Source organism: Coregonus clupeaformis, chromosome 1 (assembly GCF_020615455.1).
Source record: "Coregonus clupeaformis isolate EN_2021a chromosome 1, ASM2061545v1, whole genome shotgun sequence".
NCBI lineage: Eukaryota > Metazoa > Chordata > Actinopteri > Salmoniformes > Salmonidae > Coregonus > Coregonus clupeaformis.
The window spans coordinates 84,765,149-84,789,438 of record NC_059192.1 but is presented as its reverse complement, the minus strand read 5'-3'; the positions used below and the strand labels follow the sequence as shown (position 1 = coordinate 84,789,438).

The 24,290-nt window shown below is 43.7% G+C and overlaps 1 protein-coding gene across 1 annotated transcript in view; it reads right to left on the bottom strand.

Annotated features, from left to right (window-relative positions):
- Positions 1-24,290, bottom strand: part of LOC121568083 (syntaxin-binding protein 4-like) — a 70,653-nt gene that overhangs the window by 23,733 nt on the left and 22,630 nt on the right. The window contains exons 10-12 of the mRNA XM_041878699.2: positions 23,091-23,180; positions 21,357-21,422; positions 1,834-2,016 (exon numbers count right to left, since the gene is read on the bottom strand). Of these exons, the coding sequence (XP_041734633.2) occupies positions 1,834-2,016; positions 21,357-21,422; positions 23,091-23,180 (339 nt within the window). The remainder of the gene's footprint in view (positions 1-1,833; positions 2,017-21,356; positions 21,423-23,090; positions 23,181-24,290) is intronic.

Here is a 24,290-nt window from a genome sequence, read left to right as displayed (position 1 = left end):
CAAACAGACCCCACAGAGCCCCAGGACAACAACAACAACACAATTAGACCCAACCAAATCATGAGAAAATAAAAAGAGAATTACTTGACACATTGGAAAGAATTAACAAAAAAACAGAGCAAACTAGAATGTTATTTGGCTCTAAACAGAGTACACAGTGGCAGAATACCTGACCACTGTGACTGACCCAAACTTAAGGAAAGCTTTGACTATGTACAGACTCAGTGAGCATAGCCTTGCTATTGAGAAAGGCCGCCGTAGGCAGACCTGGCTCTCAAGAGAAGACAGGCTATGTGCAAACTGCCCACAAATTGAGGTGGAAACTGAGCTGCACTTCCTAACCTCCTGCCAAATGTATGACCATATTAGAGACACATATTTCCCTTAGATTACACAGATCCACAAAGAATTTGAAAACAAACCCAATTTTGATCAACTCCCTTATTTATTTGTGACCTGTTGCCACAAGAAAAGGGCAACCAGTGAAGAACAAACACCATTGTAAATACAACCCATATTTATGTTGATTTATTTTCCCATTTGTACTTTAACTATTTGCACATTGTTACAACACTGTATATATACATAATATGACATTTTAAATGTCTTTATTCTTTTGGAACTTCTGAGTGTAATGTTTACTGTTAATATTTATTGTTTATTTCACTTTTGTTTACTATCTACTTCACTTGCTATGGCAATGTTAACATACGTTTCCCATGCCAATAAAGCCCTTAAATTGAAATTGAAATTGAATTGAGAGAGAGAGAACAGAGGGTATAGTAGAGCCCCTCAGATCTAGCAGAGCTCCCTGTGGTTGATACCTTACACCAAGATAATAATACATGCGTTTGAGGAGTAGACTGTTATTTATTCCAACAGGGGAATGTTGTGTAGTCTGTTACCTAAGACTGGGCAGGGGTTTTAGGCTCGACAGAGAAAGAGGAAAGAGAGAAGGGGGTCTCAAATCCGAGAATGGCGGTTGACAGGTTTAATGGCAATTCTACTTCTCAAAAGTAGTCTCTGGTCCAAAGTAGTGCATTATGGGGGAAAATAGCTATGTTTAAAAGTGTGTAGGCTACAGTAGCTCTGGTCTAAAGAAGTGCACTACATTGGGAATAGTTGCTCTGGTCAAAAGCAGTGGTGGAAAAAGTACCCAATTGTCATACTTAAAAGTATAGATACCTTAACAGAAAGTTAGTCACGTAAAAGTGAAAGTTACCCAGTAAAATATTACTTGAGTAAAAGTCTAAAAGTATTTGGTTCTAAATATACTTAAGTATCAAAAGTAAATGTAATTGATAAAATATACTAAAAGTATAAATAATTTCAAATTCCTTATATTAAGCAAAGCAGACGGCACCATTTTCTTGTTTTTAAAAAATTTATGGAGAGCCAGGGGCACACTCCAACACTCAGAAATAATTTACAAATGATGCATTTGTGTTTAGTGAGTCCGCCAGATCAGAGGCAGTAGGGATAACCATGTATTCTCTTGATAAGTGCGTGAATTTGACAATTTTCCTGTCCTGCTAAGCATTCAAAATGTAACGAGTACTCAAGGAAAATGTAGGGAGTAAAAAGTACATTATTTTCTTTAGGAATGTAATAAAGTATAAGTAAAAGTTGTCAAAAATATAAATAGTAAAGTATATAAATAGTAAAGTAAAGTACAGATACCCAAAAAAATTACTTAAGTTGTACTTTAAAGTATTTCTACTTAAGTATTTTCCGCAACTGGTCAAAAGTAGTACAATACATGGGGAATAGTGCCCCTGGTCAAAAGCAGTGCTATAGGGATTATAGGGTATGACTTGAGACCCAGTCTGTTACCTTAGCCTGGCCCGGCTGCTGCTGTTCGGTCCTCTGGGTCTTGAGCTCGGCTATCTCAGCCTCCAGGAGATGGATCACCTCCTCATAATCCATCTCCATCCCCCTGGCCTGCTTCTGGGCTGCTACAGCCAGGTGGATCCGGCTCCGCAGAGCACGGCTCTCATCCGTCCCAGACCTTACCTCCTACCAGGAAGAGTGACGAGAAGAGGACAGGAGAGTCAAACAGGCACAGGAATATGCTGTAGGTAAAAGTTCAGTGCATTTTGAACTTGTGATGGAACATTTTACTGCTTGAATGAATGAATGAAATAAACAATTAATGAATAAATGAATGAAAAGAAGGATGCTACATTATTTAATATTTTAGAAACGGTGCTTTGCATTAATATCTTTCTTCAATTATTTTGGCCTATTCCAGAGGAATTTTAGCTGTCTTTTGTCATTCTCTGCTAGAGGATAACAGTGTTCTGAGGTGTGTGACAATGACCAGCACAAACAGGTCTCCAGTGGTAGAAAAAGTTATAATTTGTCATACTTGAGTAAAACTAAAGATACCTTAATAGAAAATGAATCAAGTAAAGGTGAAAGTCACCCAGTAAAATATTACTTGAGTAAAAGTCTAAAAGTATCTGGTTTAAAATGTACTTAAATACAGTGGTGGAAAAATTGTGATACTTCAGCAAAAGTAAAAAGTACAAGTAAGTGCAATACATCAAAATCCTTATATTAAGCAAACCAGGCGCCACCATTTTTTTTTTAACGGACAGACAGGGACACACTCCCACACTTTTGTGTGTCATCCCTGATGTATGGAGTATAAATTACCTTAATTTCTTTAGGATTGTAGTGGAGTAAAAGTACAAGTTGTGAAAAATATGAATAGTAAAGTAATGTACAGATATCCCGAAAAATTACTTAAGTAGTACTTCAAAGTATTTTTACTTCAGTACTTTACACCGCTGCAGGTCTCCCTCACTCATCATCACACGCTAGAGAAAACGAGCTAGAGTAAAGTAACACGCAAAAATAGAGACTCAATACGCTAGAGTGGTCAACACGCTAGAGGAGAGTCAACACGCTAGAGTAGTCAACATGCTAAAGTAGAGTCAACACGTTAGAGTAGTGTCAACATGCTAGAGTAGTCAACACTAGAGTAGTGTCAACACGCTAGAGTAGTCAACACACTAGATTAGAGTAGTCAACACGCTAGAGTAGTCAACACGCTAGAGTAGAGTCAACATGCTAGAGTAGTCAACACGCTAGAGTAGAGTCAACACGCTAGAGTAGTTTCAACACGCTAGAGTATAGTCAACATGCTAGAGTAGAGTCAACATGCTAGAGTAGAGTTAACACGCTAGAATAGAGTAAACACGCTAGAGTAGAGTCAACATGCTAGAGTAGTCAACACGCTAGAAAATAGTCAACACACGAGTAGAGTCAACATGCTAGAGTAGAGTCAACACGCTAGAGTAGAGTCAACACGATAGAATAGAGTCAACATGCTAGAGTAGTCAACACGCTAGAGTTGTCAACATGCTAGAGTAGAGTCAACACACTAGAGTAGAGTCAACACATTAGAGTAGTGTCAACACGCTAGAGTAGAGTCAACACGCTAGAGTAGTCAACACGCTAGAGTAGAGTAGTCAACACGCTAGATTAGAGTAGTAAACACACTAGAATAGAGTCAACACACTAGAGTAGTCAACACACTAGAGTAGAGTCAACACGCTAGAGTAGAGTCAACATGCTAGAGTAGAGTCAACACACTAGAATAGAGTCAACACGCTAGAATAGTCAACACACTAGAGTAGAGTCAACACGCTAGAGTAGAGTCAACACGATAGATTAGTGTCAACACGCTAGAGTAGTGTCAACACGCTAGAGTAGTGTCAACACGATAGAGTAGTCAACACGCTAGAGTAGTCAACATGATAGAGTAGAGTCAACACACTGGAGTATTGTCAACACACTAGAGTAGTGTCAACACGCTAAAGTAGTCAACACACTAGATTAGAGTAGTCAACACGCTAGAGTAGAGTCAACACGCTAGAGTAGTCAACACGCTAGAGTAGAGTCAACACGCTAGAGTAGTTTCAACACACTAGAGTAGAGTCAACATGCTAGAGTAGTCAACACGCTAGAGTAGAGTCAACACACTAGAATAGAGTCAACACGCTATAATAGTCAACACGCTAGAATAGAGTCAACACGCTAGAATAGAGTCAACACGCTAGAATAGAGTAAACACGCTAGAGTAGAGTCAACACGCTAGAGTAGAGTCAACACGCTAGAGTAGTCAACACGCTAGATTAGAGTAGTCAACACGCTAGAATAGAGTCAACACACTAGAGTAGAGTCAACACGCTAGAGTAGAGTCAACACGCTAGAGTAGAGTCAACATGCTAGAGTAGAGTCAACACGCTAGAGTAGAGTCAACACGCTAGAGTAGAGTCAACATGCTAGAGTCAACACGCTAGATTAGAGTAGTCAACACGCTAGATTAGAGTAGTCAACACACTAGAATAGAGTCAACACACTAGAGTAGTCAACACACTAGAGTAGAGTCAACACGCTAGAGTAGAGTCAACATGCTAGAGTAGAGTCAACACGCTAGAATAGAGTCAACACGCTAGAATAGTCAACACGCTAGAGGAGAGTCAACACACTAGAGTAGAGTCAACACGCTAGAGTAGAGTCAACACGATAGATTAGTGTCAACACGCTAGAGTAGTGTCAACACGATAGAGTAGTCAACACGCTAGAGTAGTCAACACGATAGAGTAGAGTCAACACACTAGAGTATTGTCAACACACTAGAGTAGTGTCAACACGCTAAAGTAGTCAACACACTAGATTAGAGTAGTCAACACGCTAGAGTAGTCAACACGCTAGAGTAGAGTCAACACGCTAGATCATTTTCAACACGCTAGAGTAGAGTCAACATGCTAGAGTAGTCAACATGCTAGAGTAGAGTCAACACGCTAGAATAGAGTCAACACACTAGAATAGAGTCAACACGCTAGAATAGAGTAAACACGCTAGAGTAGAGTCAACACGCTAGAGTAGAGTCAACACGCTATATTAGAGTAGTCAACACGCTAGAATAGAGTCAACACACTAGAGTAGTCAACACACTAGAGTAGAGTCAACACGCTAGAGTAGAGTCAACACGCTAGAGTAGAGTCAACACGCTAGAGTAGTCAACACGCTAGAGTAGTCAACACACTAGAATAGAGTCAACACGCTAGAGTAAAGTCAACACGCTAGATTGACCTACAGCTAGGTACGGCTAGGAGTTTTTCCAGGTCAGGTCAGGTCACATGGTCAGGAAAAACTACTGGGCATTTTCTATGCAGAGCATTACATAATCTTATGTAGGTTAGTCTGTCAGGTTGTCTCTCTCTCTCTCCAGGGTAGGCCCATCATCCATCATGTGTCACTAGTGTGTTGACTCTACTCTAGCGTGTTGACTCTACTCTACCTGATACTATGATAATATGGTAGATAACCAACACAGAAGGCTCACGTTTGTTGTGGCCAATCTATACAAGCTGTAGCGTGATACTGAGGTGCAGTTCATGGTTTTAACAAAAAACGTGGGGTGACGACGCCTCTGAAGACCTAAAAAACATCCTGTTTCGTAAGCCTAGTGGCATAAAATGCATTAGTCTGTCAGTGAGTTCGAAGTTCAAACCCCCTACCCAGTGTTCTATTGTAAATCTGTAGTTATGTGGAAAACCTCAATATAGCCGTCCAGTTATAACAAAGTCTCAGATGTCTTTATAAAAAAAGTTTTCTGTGTGTGTGTGTGTGTGTCAACACGCTAGAGTAGTCAACACGCTAGAGTAGAGTCAACACACTAGAATAGAGTCAACACACTAGAAGAGTCAACACGCTAGAATAGTCAACACGTTAGAGGAGAGTCAACACACTAGAGTAGAGTCAACACGCTAGAGTAGAGTCAACATGCTAGAGTAGTGTCAACACGCTAGAGTAGAGTCAACACGCTAGAGTAGAGTCAACACGCTAGAGTAGTCAACACGATAGAAAAGAGTCAACACGCTAGAGTAGAGTCAACACGCTAGAGTAGAGTCAACACACTAGAATAGAGTCAACACACTAGAAGAGTCAACACACTAGAATAGTCAACACGTTAGAGGAGAGTCAACACACTAGAGTAGAGTCAACACACTAGAGTAGAGTCAACACGATAGATTAGTGTCAACACGATAGATTAGTGTCAACACGCTAGAGTAGTGTCAACACGCTAGAGTAGAGTCAACACGCTAGAGTAGAGTCAACACGCTAGAGTAGTCAACATGCTAGAAAATAGTCAACACGCTAGAGTAGAGTCAACATGCTGTAGTAGAGTCAACACGCTAGAGTAGAGTCAACACGCTAGAATAGAGTCAACACGCTAGAGTAGTCAACACACTAGAATAGAGTCAACACACTAAAATAGTCAACACGCAATAGTAGTCAACACACTAGATTAATGTCAACACGCTAGAGTAGAGTCAACACGCTAGAGTAGCGTCAACACGCTAGAGTAGAGTCAACATGCTGTAGTAGAGTCAACACGCTAGAGTAGAGTCAACACGCTAGAATAGAGTCAACACGCTAGAGTAGTCAACACACTAGAATAGAGTCAACACACTAGAATAGTCAACACGCTATAGTAGTCAACACACTAGAGTAGTGTCAACACGCTAGAGTAGAGTCAACACGCTAGAGTAGCGTCAACACGCTAGAGTAGCGTCAACATGCTAGAGTAGCGTCAACACGCTAGAGTAGTCAACACGCTAGAGTAGAGTCAACACGCTAGAGTAGAGTCAACACGCTAGAGTAGTTTCAACACGCTAGAGTAGAGTCAACATGCTAGAGTAGTCAACATGCTAGAGTAGTCAACACGCTAGAGTAGAGTCAACACGCTAGAGTAGAGTCAACACGCTAGAGTAGTCAACACGCTAGAGTAGAGTCAACACGCTAGAGTAGTCAACACGCTAGAATAGAGTCAACACACTAGAGTAGTCAACACACTAGAGTAGAATCAACACGCTAGAGTAGTCAACACGCTAGAGTAGAGTCAACACGCTAGAGTAGAGTCAACACGCTATAGTAGGCAACACGCTAGAGTAGAGGCAACACGCTAGAGTAGAGGCAACACGCTAGAATAGAGGCAACACGCTAGAATAGAGGCAACACGCTAGAGTAGTCAACACGCTAGAGTAGTCAAAACGCTAGAAAAGAGTCAACACGCTAGAGTAGAGTCAACATGCTGTAGTAGAGTCAACACGCTAGAGTAGTCAACACGCTAGAGTAGTCAACACGCTAGAATAGAGTCAACACACTAGAGTAGTCAACACGCTAGAGTAGAGTCAACACGCTAGAGTAGAGTCAACACGCTATAGTAGGCAACACGCTAGAGTAGAGGCAACACGCTAGAATAGAGGCAACACGCTAGAATAGAGGCAACACGCTAGAGTAGAGTCAACACGCCAGTGACACATGATGGATGATGGGACTACCCTGGAGAGAGAGACAACCTGACAGACTAATCTACATAAGATTATGTAATGCTCTGCATAGAAAATGCCCAGTAGTTTTTCCTGACCACGTGACCTGACCTGGAAAAACTCCTAGCCGTACCTGATACTATGATAATCCGGTAGATAACCGACACAGAAGGCTCACGTGTGTTGTGGCCAATCTATACAAGCTGTAGCGTGATACTGAGGTGCAGTTCATGGTTTTAACAAAAAACGTGGGGTGACGATGCCTCTGAAGACCTAAAAAACATCCTGTTTCGTAAGCCTAGTGGCATTAAATGCATTAGTCTGTCAGTGAGTTCGAAGTTCAAACCCCCTACCCAGTGTTCTATTGTCAATCTGTAGGTATGTGGAAAACCTCAATATAGCCGTCCAGTTATAAAAAAGTCTCAGATGTCTTTATAAAAAAAAGTACATGTTTTCTTCCACAAGCTATTTCTCTGTCTGTGTCTGTGTGTGGTCAATGCTGATCCCTGCTGTTGGCTAAAAATAAACACCTAACTCTCTGTGACCTACATCTCCCCTGGTGTTCCCTACATGGAACATGCACACACACACACACACACACACACACACACACACACACACACACACACACACCAGTAAATGGACACATACGCATAGGTACATTCACTGGCCCCACACACACACACCAGACCATCTGTTCCTGTGGCTGGAATACTGGGGATTCTATATATTCTTCGAACCGACGTTCAGAGAACAGAAGGAGAGAGAGCGAGAGAGAGAGAGAAAGAGAGCGAGGCATAAGACCACTTAAGCTGGGATACATCTCACAGTCATGTGAATGAGTTGCCTGAGTTAGCAATGACCAACAGCATCAGTACACAAAGTACACAGGAAGGACACAATAGGGCAGAGCAACATACAAGCCGTAACTGTAAACACTGAGTAAGCCCTCAATATTGTATCTTTACATACTGTTAGTCTGTGTCTCTCCTTTCCCCCTCAGCTCAACAAAATAGCCTTAATAAAAAATCTAACAGCAGGACTTTTCCCTGGCTCTATTCAATACATAATTCAGTTATTTTTCTAGTAAATTATGTATTTTCTTGATCCGCTTGTGTCATGTTTTCTGTGTGCTGGCTGGGGTGACAGTAGGGATTTAGTTATGTAATGCTTCTACCCTCTGAGCCTGAAGCTGCTGAGTCTGCTCTTAAAGGTAGCATCCCAAATGGCACCCTATTCCTTATATCGTGCACTTAGCAACTGTCATCGAAATTGTTTAAAAGGTTTTAAAAACATTTAAATATTCAATCCCAGGCTGTGTTGCAGCCGGCCGAGACCGGGAGACCCATGAGGTGGCGCACAATTGGCCCAGCGTCGTCCGGGTTAGAGGAGGGTTTTTGCCGGCCAGGATGTCCTTGTCCCATCGCGCTCTAGCGACTCCTTGTGGCGGGCCGGGCGCATGCACGCTGACTTTGGTCACCAGTTGTACGGTGTTTCCTCCGACACATTGGTGCGGCTGGGAGTTGCAGCGATGGGACAAGACTGTAACTACCAATTGGATATCACAAAATTGGGAAGAAAAAGGGGTAATAAGTAAAAATAAAAAACATTCTAATTAATGCCTATGCCCTCCAAGGACCACCCATGGCTGCATCCCTGCCCAGTCATGTGAAATCCATAGATTAGGGCCTAATTCATTTATTTTAATTGACTGATTTCCCTTATATGAACTGTAACTCAGTAAAACCTTTGAAATTGTTGCATGTTCCGTTTATATTTTTGTTCAGTGTCAATGTTAAGTGTAGCCTACACCTCTATGTAATATAGTAGCAACGATTATTTATGTAGCAGAGGCAGTAGCCTATGTCGGTCTGCAAGAGGGACTCCGACAAGAAGCTCCTCATAAAATGTATTTGTAATCTTTATTTACAGGGGTTTGCCTGTACTTCTCTCCACAACACACTATCACAATTAGTGATAGCCTACATTTGAATGGTAGCCTAAGTCTACAGTGTGCCACCCTGCCAAGCCTTGTGAAGTGAGTGATTTAAGTTTTTTCGCAAATATGGTTTTGCATAGGCTATTACGGTGCTTGTAATAAAAGCTTCTCCGGTGAAAGCACCTGCATGTGATTGGGATGGCGAATAGAACGTGCCATTTTACTTTTGTCATTATATCAAATGTAAGGTCAACTACAAGATGTAGGTTACAATTGTAGCAAGTGATATGCTAATGTCTCCTCATCAGGAGAGGGCGTAGTCACTCTATGGGTAGCCTCTACCAAGCTTTCACCTCACCGGCCTGAAAGTCCAGGCTATTCTATGGAATACTTGACCTGGGGAAAGGTTATTGGGGTTCATGCATGTTCCTGGGTTGTCATGTTCTATGTAGAATTAGCAGTTGGATTAAATATTAATAATCAAAGAGAGAAGTTGTTTGGCCCATCTTTATTTCCAAGCCTTACACAATCAAGGCAAAACACTTGACCAACGAGGCAAGAAATGACATGCTGTAAAAGATGTGCAGGCTAAACGGCGTTTGCTGTTGATTTGCTACAATTAAATACGAGTTTAGATAATTTTTCATTGTATGTACATTGAAGTATTATTTGAGTTGATTGACAGGTGTACTTAGAACGATAAACTTTCCTCTAGTGTGGATGCTCACCAACGTGGTTTAGAGTCCGGACTCGCGATAAACTTCTTTAAAATAACTAACAATGTTACTGCAATACTGCCATCTGTAGGATGATAACGAGAGTGCTTTACTTGGCTAAGGACACTCTTATGGAAAAGTGTTTGTTCACGTCCATCTACGTCAACATTTGCAATTGGCTGATGCAGAACTTGTTCCAGGAAAGAATCACTGTCATCTGGTGATGTTGCCATAGGGCTAACGCGTGCCAGGTTATCTGATGGGACCAGCTACAATAGCGTTCTATCACGTACAAGTAAATCAATTATTTTAATTGACTGAGTCACATTTTGAGACGGAGAAACTGTTTAAATTTAAAAACTGTTTCTAATGTTCGCAAGTATGACCCCACTGTGTTTGTGTGTATGTGTGTGTGCATTTGTCTGCATGCGTGTGTGTGTTACAGTGTAGAGCAGGGCTGCCCAATCCTGGTCCCGGAGGGCCGAAACACTTCTGGTTTCCATCACCTCCTTCTAATCAGGGACTAATTCAGACCTGGGACAACAGGTGAGTACAATTAACTACCAGGTAGAAACAAAAACCAGAAATGTTTTGGCCCCTCTAGGACCAGGATTGGGCACGCCTGGTGTAGAGCTTAACCTGATAGCCAGGCAGTGACTACATAATATGCAATCAGTGTTGTGACGAACATGATGTACAGGAGGAAGATAGAGGGATACGGAGCAACCAAATAAATATGTTACTATCCCAGTGCCTGTTGGGATATATTACACTTGGATATTGATCTGTGTGCTTTATGCATCATAGGATGCGTCCCAAATGACACCCTATCCCCTAAGTGCACTACTATGGGCCCTGGTCAAAAGTAGTGCACTATATAGGGAATAGAGTGCCATTTGGGACCAATCCTGAGAGGAGAAGAGGTGTGCTGTGTCAATGACTCACAATACAGAGAGGTTCTATTTAGGGTGCATACGGCTCTATGTTCCCTGTAGTCTCACACTTCATACAGTAAGCCTACACTGTAGCGTCCGTTTCTCCCTCCTACACACGGTGAGTGCCGCGGTGCTACTACAATACAGTACGTGCTTAAACCCTGTGCTCTCAACACATTCCGAGAGAAAGGATGCTTAGGGGTGATGACGACATGCATGGAGGGGAAGTTTGAAAGAGAGTGTGACTGCTCTAGGGTCCTGTAGCAGTACGGATTAAGGAGTTCATAATGAGGGGTTTGTTTGTTTCAGTAAGTGATGCTCATGTGGTTTGGTGTATGCAGTATGTGATGCTCATGGGGTTATCAGTTAATCGGGCGTGTCCGAACACCCCTTGTTGCATTCTACCGTAAATAGCAGGGGTTTTGGGTATGCAAAAATAGAAAGTGTTATAGCATGTGAAATGTCCAATTTAGCAAATGCTTTAAAATGCCAGGATGTCATACTAATTTCGGCTTTTCATCTACAAAAATGATCTGCGCACTGTTGAGGAAGAGAATTGCCTTTCTATAATCAGATAAGAGGACGTGCTGTACCAAAACGAACGAATGGTGGGAATTAACACAATTACGCATTAGATTATGCAATCTTGGATGAGCCTAGTTTATATTTGTTGCTTACTGTGTGCTTTTTTACTAAACAGTACGTTCTAAATAGTATGTAGTAAGATTAGTACAGAACACAGTACGTCGTTAGTAAGTAGTAGGCAAGGAAGATTTCGGACATGGTCATCCACAAGACAAACCTGGACAATCTTGTATTATTGTATGAAATCCACAGTCTAAGACCAAGAAAACTCCATCGCTTGTTGAATATAAACTGAAATCTAGATACAGTGCCTTGCAAAAGTATTCATCCCCCTTAGCGTTTTTCCTATTTTGTTGCATTACAACCTGTAATTTAAATGGATTTTTATTTGGATTTCATGTAATGGACATACACAAAATAGTCCAAATTGGTGAAGTGAAATGAAAAAGATAACTTATTTCAAATAATAAATAACGGAAAAGTGGTGTATGCATATGTATCCACCCCCTTTGCTATGAAGCCCCTAAATAAGATCTGGTGCAACCAATTACCTTCAGAAGTCACATAATTAAATAAATAAAGTCCTCCTGTGTGCAATCTAAGTGTCACATGATCTGTCACATGATCTCAGTATATATACACCTGTTCTGAAAGGCCCCAGAGTCTGCAACACCACTAAGCAAGCGGCACCATGAAGATCAAGGAGCTCTCCAAACAGGTCAGGGACAAAGTTGTGGAGAAGTACAGATCAGGGTTGGGTTATAAAAAAATATCAGAAACTTTGAACATCCCACGGAGCACTATTAAATCCATTATTCCAAAATGGAAAGAATATTTTATTTTATTTCACCTTTATTTAACCAGGTAAGCCAGTTGAGAACAAGTTCTCATTTACAACTGCGACCTGGCCAAGATAAAGCAGAGCAGTGCGATAAAAACAACAACACAGAGTTACATATGGGGTAAAAAAACATAGTCAAAAAATACAACAGAAAATATACAGTGTGTGCAAATGTAGCAAGTTATGGAGGTAAGGCAATAAATAGGCTATAGTGCAAAATAATTACAATTAGTATTAACACTGGAATGCTAGATGTGCAAGAGATTATGTGCAAATAGAGATACTGGGGTGCAAAAGAGCAAAATAAATAACAATATAGGGATGAGGTAGTTGGGTGGGCTAATTCAGATGGGCTGTGTACAGGTGCAGTGATCGGTAAGGTGCTCTGACAACTGATGCTTAAAGTTAGTGAGGGAGATAAGAGTCTCCAGCTTCAGAGATTTTTGCAATTCGTTCCAGTCATTGGCAGCAGAGAACTGGAAGGAATGGCGGCCAAAGGAGGTGTTGGCTTTGGGGATGACCAGTGAGATATACCTGCTGGAGCGCAGACTACGGGTGGGTGCTGCTATGGTGACCAATGAGCTAAGATAAGGAGTGGATTTGCCTAGCAGTGATTTATAGATGGCCTGGAGCCAGTGGATTTGACGACGAACATGTAGTGAGGACCAGCCAACAAGAGCGTACAGGTCACAGTGGTGGGTATGGGGCTTTGGAGACAAAACGGATGGCACTGTGATAAGACTACATCCAATTTGCTGAGTAGAGTGTTGGAGGCTATTTTGTAAATGACATCGCCGAAGTCAAGGATCGGTAGGATAGTCACCACCACAACAATATGGCACCACAACAATATGGCACCACAACAAACCTGCCAAGAGAGGGCCGCCAACCAAAACTCACAGACCAGGCAAGGACGGTATTAATCAGAGAGGCAACAAAGAGACCAAAGATAACCCTGAAGGAGCTGCAAAGCTCCACAGCGGAGATTAGAGTATCTGACCATAGGACCACTTTAAGCCATACACTCCACAGAGCTGGGCTTTACGGAAGAGTGGCCAGAAAAGCGCCATTGCTTAAAGAAAGAAATAAGCAAACAAGTTTGGTGTTCGCCAAAAGGCATGTGGGAGACTCCCCAAACATATGGAAGAAGGTACTCTGGTCAGATGAGACTAAAATTGAGCTTTTTGGCCATCAAGGAAAACGCTATGACTGGCGCAAACCCAACACCTCTCATCACCCAGAGAACATCCTCCTGTGGGGATGTTTTTCATCGGCAGGGACTGGGAAACTAGTCAGAATTGAAGGAATGATGGATGGTGCTAAATACAGGGAAATTCATGAGGGAAACTTGTTTCAGTCTTCCAGAGATTTGAGACTGGGACAGAGGTTCACCTTCCAGCAGGACAATGGCCCTAAGCATACTGCTAAAGCAACACTCAAGTGGTTTAAGGGGAAACGTTTGCGGCAGCTGTCCCCAAAATGAAGACTGTCCCTGAAACAAAGACAGTTCTGCCAAGTTGTTCTGCGGGAGTTAGTCGAGGGAGGCCCCGCTCTCTCGCTTACCCAGATGTTTAGTTAATTTCATTCCGATCTCTTTTGCACTATTGTAGCCTTTTCTGTAGCCTGTCAACTATGTGTCTGTCTATCCCTGTTCTCTCCTCTCTGCACAGGCCATACAAACGCTTCACACCGCGTGGCTGCTACCACTCTAATCTGGTGGTCCCTGCACGCACGACCCACGTGGAGTTCCAGGTCTCCGGCAGCCTCTGGAACTGCCGTTCTGCGGCCAACAAGGCAGAGTTCATCTCAGCCTATGCTACCCTCCAGTCTCTCGACTTCTTGGCGCTGAAGGAAACATGGATTACCACAGAAAACACTGCTACTCCTACTGCTCTTTCCTCGTCTGATCATGTGTTCTCGAATACCCCGAGAGCATCTGGTCAGCGCGGCGGTGGCACAGGAATCCTCATCTCTCCCAAGTGGACATTCTCTCTTTTCCCCCTGACCCATCTGTCTATCTCCTCATTTGAATTCCATGCTGTCACAGTCACTAGCCCATTCAAGCTTAACATCCTTGTCATTTATCGCCCTCCAGGTTCCCTTGGAGAGTTCATCAATGAGCTTGATGTCTTGATAAGTTCCTTTCCTGAGGATGGCTCACCCCTCACAGTTCTGGGTGACTTTAACCTGCTAATGTCTGCCTTCAACTCATTTATCTCTGCCTCCTTCTTTCCACTCCTTTCCTCTTTTGACCTCACCCTCTCACCGTCCCCCCCTACTCACAAGGCAGGCAATAAGCTTGACCTCATCTTTACTAGATGCTGTTCATCTACTAACCTCACTGCAACTCCCCTCCAAGTCTACGACCACTACTTTGTATCCTTTTCTCTCTCGCTCTCCTCCAACACTACTCACTCTGCCCCTACTCAGATGGTAATGTGCGTCGCAACCTTCGCTCTCTCTCTCTCCCGCTACTCTCTCCTCTTCCATCCTATCATCTCTACCCTCTGCTAAATCCTTCTTCCTCCGGTCTCCTGATTCTGCCTCCTCGACCCTCCTATCTTCCCTTTCTGCATCTTTTGACTCTCTATGTCCTCTATCCTCCCGGCCGGCTCGGTCCTCCACTCCTGCTCCGTGGCTTGATGACTCATTGCGAGCTCACAGAACAGGGCTCCGGGCAGCCGAGCGGAAATGGAGGAAAAATAGACTCCCTGCGGACCTGTCATCTTTTCACTCCCTCCTCTCTACTTTTTCTTCCTCTGTTTCTGCTGCTAAAGCCACTTTCTACCACTCTAAATGTGAAGCCTCTGCCTCTAACCCTAGGAAGGTCTTTGCCACCTTCTCCTCCCTGCTGAATCCTCCTCCCCCTCCCTCCTCCCTCACTGTGGATGACTTCGTCAACCATTTTGAAAAGAAGGTTGACGACATCCGATCCTCATTTATTAAGTAAAATGACACCGCTGGTCCTGCTCACACTGCCCTACCCTATGCTTTGACTTCTTTCTCCCCTCTCTCTCCAGATGAAATCTTGCGACTTGTGATGGCTGGCCGCCCAACAACCTGCCCGCTTGACCCTAACCCCTCCTCTCTTCTCCAGACCATTTCCGGAGACCATCTCCCTTACCTCACCTCGCTCATCAACTCATCCTTGACCGCTGGCTATGTCCCTTCCGTCTTCAAGAGGGCGAGAGTTGCACCCCTCCTCAAAAAACCTACACTCGATCCCTCCGATGTCAACAACTAAAGACCAGTTCCCTTCTTTCTTTTCTCTCCAAAACTCTTGAGCGTGCCGTCTCTAGCCAACTCTCCTGCTATCTCTCTCAGAATGACCTTCTTGATCCTAACCAGTCAGGTTTCAAGACTGGTCATTCAACTGAGACTGCTCTTCTCTGTGTCACGGAGGCTCTCCGCACTGCTAAAGCTAACTCTCTCTCCTCTGCTCTTATTATTCTAGACCTATCTGCTGCCTTTGAAACTGTGAACCATCAGATCCTCCTCTCCACCCTCTCCGAGTTGGGCATCTCCGGCCCTGCTCACTCTTGGATTGCGTCCTACCTGACAGGTCGCTCCTACCAGGTGGCATGGCGAGAATCTGTCTCCGCACCACATGCTCTCACCACTGGTGTCCCCCAGGGCTCAGTTCTAGGCCCTCTCCTATTCTCTCTATACACTAAGTCCCTTGGCTCTGTCATATCCTCACATGGTCTCTCCTATCATTGCTATGCAGACGACACACAATTAATTTTCTCCTTTCTCCCTTCTGATAACCAGGTGGCGAATCGCATCTCTGCATGTCTGGCAGACATATCAGTGTGGATGTCGGATCACCACCTCAAGCTGAACCTCGGCAAGACGGAGCTGATCTTCCTCCCGGGGAAGGACTGCCCGCTGCATGATCTTGCCATCACGGTTGACAACTCCATTGTGTCCTCCTCCCAGAGTGCAAAGAACCTTGGCGTGACCCTAGACAACACCCTGTCGTTCTCTGCTAACATCAAAGTGGTGACCCGATCCTGCAGGTTCATGCTCTACAACATTCGCAGAGTACGACCCTACCTTACACAGAAAGCGGCACAGGTCCTAATCCAGGCACTTGTCATCTCCCGTCTGGATTACTGCAACTCGCTGTTGGCTGGGCTCCCTGCATGTGCCATTAAACCCCTGCAACTTATCCAGAACGCTGCTGCCCGTCTGGTGTTCAACCTTCCCAAGTTCTCTCACATCACCCCACTCCTCCACACACTCCACTGGCTTCCAGTTGAAGCTTGGATCTACTACAAAACCATGGTGCTTGCCTACGGAGCTGAGAGGGGAACGGCACCTCCTTACCTTCAGGCTCTGATCAGACCCTACACCCAAACGAGGGCACTACGTTCATCCACATCTGGCCTGCTAGCCCCCCTACCTCTATGGAAGCACAGCTCCCGCTCAGCCCAGTCAAATCTATTCGCTGCTCTGGCACCCCAATGGTGGAACAAGCTCCCCCACGACGCCAGGACAGCGGAGTCACTGACCACCTTCCGGAGACACTTGAAACCCTACCTCTTTAAGGAATACCTGGAATAGTAATCCTTCTACCCCCCCTTTACTACCACTGTCTTGTGTAAACTAACACCTGACTTATTTCACCTGCTAGCACTGACTTGTTTAAAGAAATTTACTTATTGTGATCGAGATGTAGTTGTCCCTGATTGCACTGACTTTGCTCACAGCTGCTTGTTTGAAGAAGTGTACTTACTGTGATCAAGATGTGGTTGTCCCACTGGCTATCCTAAGTTGAACGCACCAATTTGTAAGTCACTCTGGATAAGAGCGTCTGCTAAATGACTTAAATATAAATGTTGAAATGTCTTGGAATGGCCTAGTCAAAGCCCAGACCTCAATCCAATTGAGAATCCGTGGTATGACTTAAAGATTGCTGTACACCAACGGAACCCATCCAACTTGAAGGAGCTGGAGCCGTTTTGCCTTGAAGAATGGGCAAAAATCCCAGTGGCTAGATGTGCCAAGCTTATAGAGACATACCCCAAGATACTTGCAGCTGTAACTGCTGCAAAAGGTGGCTCTACAAAGTATTGACTTTAGGGGGGTTAATAGTTATGCACGCTCAAGTTTTCTGTGTTTTTGTCTTATTTCTTGTTTGTTTCACAATAAAAAATATTTTGCATCTTCAAAGAGGTAGGCATGTTGTGTAAATCAAATGATACAAACCCCCAAAAACAATCCACTTTAATTCCAGGTTGTAAGGCAACAAAATAGGAATAATGCCAAGGCGGGTGAATACTTTCGCAAGCCACTGTACATGTATTTCGAAGATTGTATGTTAGTCGTATGCTACCTCTTCACGACCGGTCGTTAACAAATCTTGAGTTGGACTCAAGCACAGGAGGTTGGTGGCACCTTAATTGGGGAGAACGGGCTTGTGGTAATGACTGGAGCGGAATCAGTGGAATGGTATCAAATACATCAAACACATGGTTTGCAGGTGTTTGATGCCATTCCATTTGCTCTGTTTCAGCCATTATTATGAGCCGTCCTCCCCTCAGCAGCCTAATGTGGACTCAAGTGTCTGGTTTGTTCTCTGCATCTTCATAAACACCAAGACTCAGAACCCTTCAGAATAAAACGCATGCATGTACAGTGAGAGAAAAAAGTATTTGATCCCCTGCTGATTTTGTACATTTGCCCACTGACAAATAAATAACCAGTCTATATATTTAATGGTAAGTTTATTTGAACAGTGAGAGACAGAATAACAACAAAAAAATCCAGAAAAACACATGTCAAAAATGTTATAAATTGATTTGCATTTTAATGAGGGAAATAAGTATTTGACCCCCTCTCAATCAGAAAGATTTCTGGCTCCCAGGTGTCTTTTATACAGGTAACAAGCTGAGACTAGGAGCACACTCTTAAAGGAAGTGCTCCTAATCTCAGCTTGTTACCTGAATAAAAGAGACCTGTCCACAGAAGCAATCAATCAATCAGATTCCAAACTCTCCACCATGGCCAAGACCAAAGAGCTCTCCAAGGATGTCAGGGACAAGATTGTAGACCTACACAAGGCTGGATGGGCTACAAGACCATCGCCAAGCAGCTTGGTGAGAAGGTGACAACAGTTGGTGTGATTATTCGCAAATGGAAGAAACACAAATGAACTGTCAATCTCCCTCGGCCTGGGGCTCCATGCAAGATCTCACCTCGTGGAGTTGCAATGATCATGAGAACGGTGAGGAATCAGCCCAGAACTACACGGGAGGATCTTGTCAATGATCTCAAGGCAGCTGGGACCATAGTCACCAAGAAAACAATTGGTAACACACTACGCCGTGAAGGACTGAAATCCTGCAGCGCCCGCAAGGTCCCCCTGCTCAAAAAAGCACATATACAGGGCCGTCTGAAGTTTGCCAATGAACATCTGAATGATTCAGAGGAGAACTGGGTGAAAGTGTTGTGGTCAGAGGAGACCAAAATCGAGCTCTTTGGCATCAACTCAACTCGCCCTGTTTGGAGGAGGAGGAATGCTGCCTATGACCCCAAGAACAACATCCCCACCGTCAAACATGGAGGTGGAAACATTATGATTTGGGGGTGTTTTTCTGCTAAGGGGACAGGACAACTTCACCGCATCAAAGGGACGATGGACGGGGCCATGTACCGTCAAATCTTGGGAGAGAACCTCCTTCCCTCAGCCAGGGCATTGAAAATGGGTCATGGATGGGTATTCCAGCATGACAATGACCCAAAACACACGGCCAAGGCAACAAAGGAGTGGCTCAAGAAGAAGCACATTAAGGTCCTGAAGTGGCGTAGCCAGTCTCCAGACCTTAATCCCATAGAAAATCTGTGGAGGGAGCTGAAGGTTCGAGTTGCCAAACATCAGCCTCGAAACCTTAATGACTTGGAGAAGATCTGCAAAGAGGAGTGGGACAAAATCCTTCCTGAGATGTGTGCAAACCTGGTGGCCAACTACAAGAAACGTCTGACCTCTGTGATTGCCATCAAGGGATTTGCCACCAAGTACTAAGTCATGTTTTGCAGAGGGGTCAAATACTTATTTCCCTCATTAAAATGCAAATCAATTTATAACATTTTTGACATGCGTTTTTCTGGATTTTGTTGTTGTTATTCTGTCTCTCACTGTTCAAATAAACCTACCATTAAAATTATAGACTGATCATGTCTTTGTCAGTGGGCAAACGTACAAAATCAGCAGGGGATCAAAACTTTTTTCCCTCACTGTAAGTGTGCATGCTTGTGCAGAGCTCCCTCTGGTGAATGGGCAAACAACTAGGCACCCCCCAAAAAATCGAAACAAAACCAGCTAACTTCCAGTAAGTATGCTTCAGATGTACAGTGGGGAGAACAAGTATTTGATACACTGCCGATTTTGCAGGTTTTCCTACTTACAAAGCATGTAGAGGTCTGTAATTTTTATCATCGGTACACTTCAACTGTGAGAGACGGAATCTAAAACAAAAATCCAGAAAATCACATTGTATGATTTTTAAGTAATTAATTTGCATTTTATTGCATGACATAAGTATTTGATACATCAGAAAAGCAGAACTTAATATTTGGTACAGAAACCTTTGTTTGCAATTACAGAGATCATACGTTTCCTGTAGGTCTTGACCAGGTTTGCACACACTGCAGCAGGGATTTTGGCCCACTCCTCCATACAGACCTTCTCCAGATCCTTCAGGTTTCGGGGCTGTCGCAGGGCAATACGGACTTTCAGCTCCCTCCAAATATTTTCTATTGGGTTCAGGTCTGGAGACTGGCTAGGCCACTCCAGGACCTTGAGATGCTTCTTACGGAGCCACTCCTTAGTTGCCCTGGCTATGTGTTTCGGGTCATTGTCATGCTAGAAGACCCAGCCACGACCCATCTTCAATGCTCTTACTGAGGGAAGAAGGTTGTTGGCCAAGATCTCACGATACATGGCCCCATCCATCCTCCCCTCATCCTGCAGTCGTCCTGTCCCCTTTGCAGAAAAGCATCCCCAAAGAATGATGTTTCCAACTCCATGCTTCACGGTTGGGATGGTGTTCTTGGGGTTGTACTCATCCTTCTTCTTCCTCCAAACACAGCGAGTGGAGTTTTGACCAAAAAGCTCTATTTTTGTCTCATCAGACCACATGACCTTCTCCCATTCCTCCTCTGGATCATCTAGATGGTCATTGGCAAACTTCAGACGGGCCTGGACATGCGCTGGCTTGAGCAGGGGGACCTTGCGTGCGCTGCAGGATTTTAATCCATGACGGCGTAGTGTGTTACTAATGGTTTTCTTTGAGACTGTGGTCCCAGCTCTCTTCAGGTCATTGACCAGGTCCTGCCGTGTAGTTCTGGGCTGATCCCTCACCTTCCTCATGATCATTGATGCCCCACGAGGTGAGATCTTGCATGGAGCCCCAGACCGAGGGTGATTGACCGTCATCTTGAACTTCTTCCATTTTCTAATAATTGCGCCAACAGTTGTTGCCTTCTCACCAAGCTGCTTGCCTATTGTCCTGTAGCCCATCCCAGCCTTGTGCAGGTCTACAATTTTATCCCTGATGTCCTTACACAGCTCTCTGGTCTTGGCCATTGTAGAGAGGTTGGAGTCTGTTTTGAGTGTGTGGACAGGTGTCTTTTATACAGGTAACGAGTTCAAACAGGTGCAGTTAATACAGGTAATGAGTGGAGAACAGGAGGGCTTCTTAAAGAAAAACTAACAGGTCTGTGAGAGCCGGAATTCTTACTGGTTGGTAGGTGATCAAATACTTATGTCATGCAATAAAATGCAAATTAATTACTTAAAAAATCATACAATGTGATATTCTGGATTTTGGTTTTAGATTCCATCTCTCACTGTTGAAGTGTACCTATGATAAAAATTACAGACCTCTACATGCTTTGTAAGTAGGAAAACCTGCAAAATCGGCAGTGTATCAAATACTTGTTCTCCCCACTGTATGTGTAAGGTCAGATAAACTATACTAAAATCACCTGTTTGACCCTGTTCAGTTCTTCCTGCATCTGCAGGTGAAGTCTCTCTGACTCTGCCAACTGCTCCTGGAGAATGTAGAGACACAGGAAGAAAATTATATATATTCTCTACAGTCGTGGTCAAAGGTTTTGAGAATGACACAAATATTAATTTTCACAAAGTCTGCTGCCTCAGTTTTTATGATGGCAGTTTGCATATACTCCAGAATGTCATGAAGAGTGATCAGATGAATTGCAATTAACTGCAAAGTCCCTCTTTGCCATGAAAATGAACTTATTCCCCAAAAAACATTTCCACTGCATTTCAGCCCTGCCACAAAAGGACCAGCTGCCATCATGTCAGTGATTCTATCATTTACACAGGTGAGAGTGTTGACGAGGACAAGGCTGGAGATCACTCTGTCATGCTGATTGAGTTAGAATAACAGACTGGAAGCTTTAAAAGGAGGGTGGTTCTTGAAATCATTGTTCTTCCTCTATTAACCATTGTTACCTACAAGGAAACACGTGCCGTCATCATTGCTTTGCACAAAAAGGATATTGCTGCTAGTAAGATTGCACCTAAATCAACCATTTATCGGATCATCAAGAACTTCAAGGAGAGAGGTTTAATTGTTGTGAAGAAGGCGGCAGGGCGCCCAAGAAAGTCCAGCAAGCGCCAGGACCGTCTCCTAAAGTTGATTCTGCTGCGGGATCGGGGCACCACCAGTGCAGAGCTTGCTCAGCAATGGCAGCAGGCAGGTGTGAGTGCATCTGCACGCACAGTGAGGCGAAGACTTTTGGAGGATGGCCTGGTGCCAAGAAGGGCAGCAAAGAAGCCACTTCTCTCCAGGAAAAACATCAGGGACAGACTGATATTCTGAAAAAGGTACAGGGATTGGAGTGCTGAGGACTGGGGTAAAGTCATTTTCTCTGATGAATCCCCTTTCCGATTGTTTGGGGGATCCGGAAAACAACTTGTCCGGAGAAGACAAGGTGAGCGCTACCATCAGTCCTGTGTCATTCCAACAGTAAAGCATCCTGAGACCATTCATGAGTGGGATTGCTTCTCAGCCAAGGGAGTGGGCTCACTCACAATTTTGCCTAAGAACACAGCCATGAATAAAGAATGGTACCAACACATCCTCCGAGAGCAACTTCTCCCAACCATCCAGGAACAGTTTGGTGATGACCAATGCCTTTTCCAGCATGATGGAGCACCTTGCCATAAGGCAAAAGTGATAAATAAGTGGCTCGGGGAACAAAACATCGACATTTTGGGTCCATGGCCAGGAAACTCCCCAGACCTTAATCCCATTGAGAACTTGTGGTCGATCCTCAAGAGGCGGGTGGACAAACAAAAACCCACAAATTCTGACAAACTCCAAGCATTGATTATGCAAGAATGGGCTGCCATCAGTCAGGATGTGGCCCAGAAGTTAATTGACAGCATGCCAGGGCGGATTGCAGAGGTCTTGAAAAAGAAGGGTCAACACTGCAAATATTGACTCTTTGCATAAACTTAATGTAATTGTCAATAAAAGCCTTTGACACTTATGGAATGCTTGTAATTATACTTCAGTATACCATAGTAACATCTGACAAAAATATCTCATAACACTGAAGCAGCGAACTTTGTGAAGACCAATAATTGTGTCATTCTCAAAACTTTTGACCACGACTGTACACACAAATGTTCCTGTTTTCTGACCTACTAGTGTTTGATTTCTCTAACTCCTGTGATACAGTATGTACCTGTAGTTTCTTGATCTCTCTCAGAGCCTCGATGTGGTCTTTCCTCAGTCTCTCCATCTCTTCCAGGTCATCAGAGTCAGACAGTGAAGGCTGATAGATACAGGACGACAGGGACAAAGGGACATTATTAGACAGACAGACAGACAGACAGATCTGACACTGAAGGCTGATTTGACAGTGAAGGATTATACGGAGAGACAGGAAGACAGAGGGACATGAATAAAGGCTCTACTTCACACAATCACAGCAACCGCACCGGAACATGTCACTAACACCTTGTCAAAGGCTTTACATCAAACAGGAATTACCATCATTTATAGCATCAATACAGGAACACAACATCATAATTAAAGGAACATGTTACTAAATGATTTAGTTACAGCCTGTATTACACACACACACACACACACACACACACACACACACACACACACACACACACACACACACTCTACAACATAGGAACACATGCATATAGGCCAGTGATTTTCAAACTTATCCTCGGGGACCCCTAGACATTTCACAATTTTGTTGTAGCTCTGAACTAGCTCACCTGATGCACCTAACATGGTATTGATACTTACAGTAGTTGACAAGTTGAATCAGGTGTGCTAGCTCTGGAACAGTTCAAATACATGGAACAGCTGGGAGTCCCAGAAGAGAGGATTGAAAACCCCTAATATAGAGTGTTACTGAGGGCTTTACTGCAAACATATATTGTACAATCACACTACTACACACATTAAACACCTTCAAGCAGACATCCATAACCACTACTACACTTTACACATAGATGTTTACTACAGCAAACAGCAATGCAACATCAGAAAAACACTCTTTGTGTTAGCGCAGGGATGGGCAACTCCAGTCCTCGGGGGCCTGATTGGTGTCACACATTCCCCCAGACATATGCAGTAGCTAACACACCTGATGAAACGAATTGCCTTCTAAACTAAAGACCATGATTAGTTGATTATTGGAGTCAGGCGTGTTTGCTGCGGCTGGGGCAAAAGTATGTCACCAATCAGGCCCCGAGGACTAGAGTTGCCCATTGCCGCGTTAGGATAAGACAGATCTGCAAATCATCATACCCATTTCAAATTTTGCAGTCTGATGTGCACCTAACCAACTACAGTACATTAGCTTTGACGTATTTACAGAAGAAAACTCTTGAGGCTGAAGTGTACAGTATTAATATCT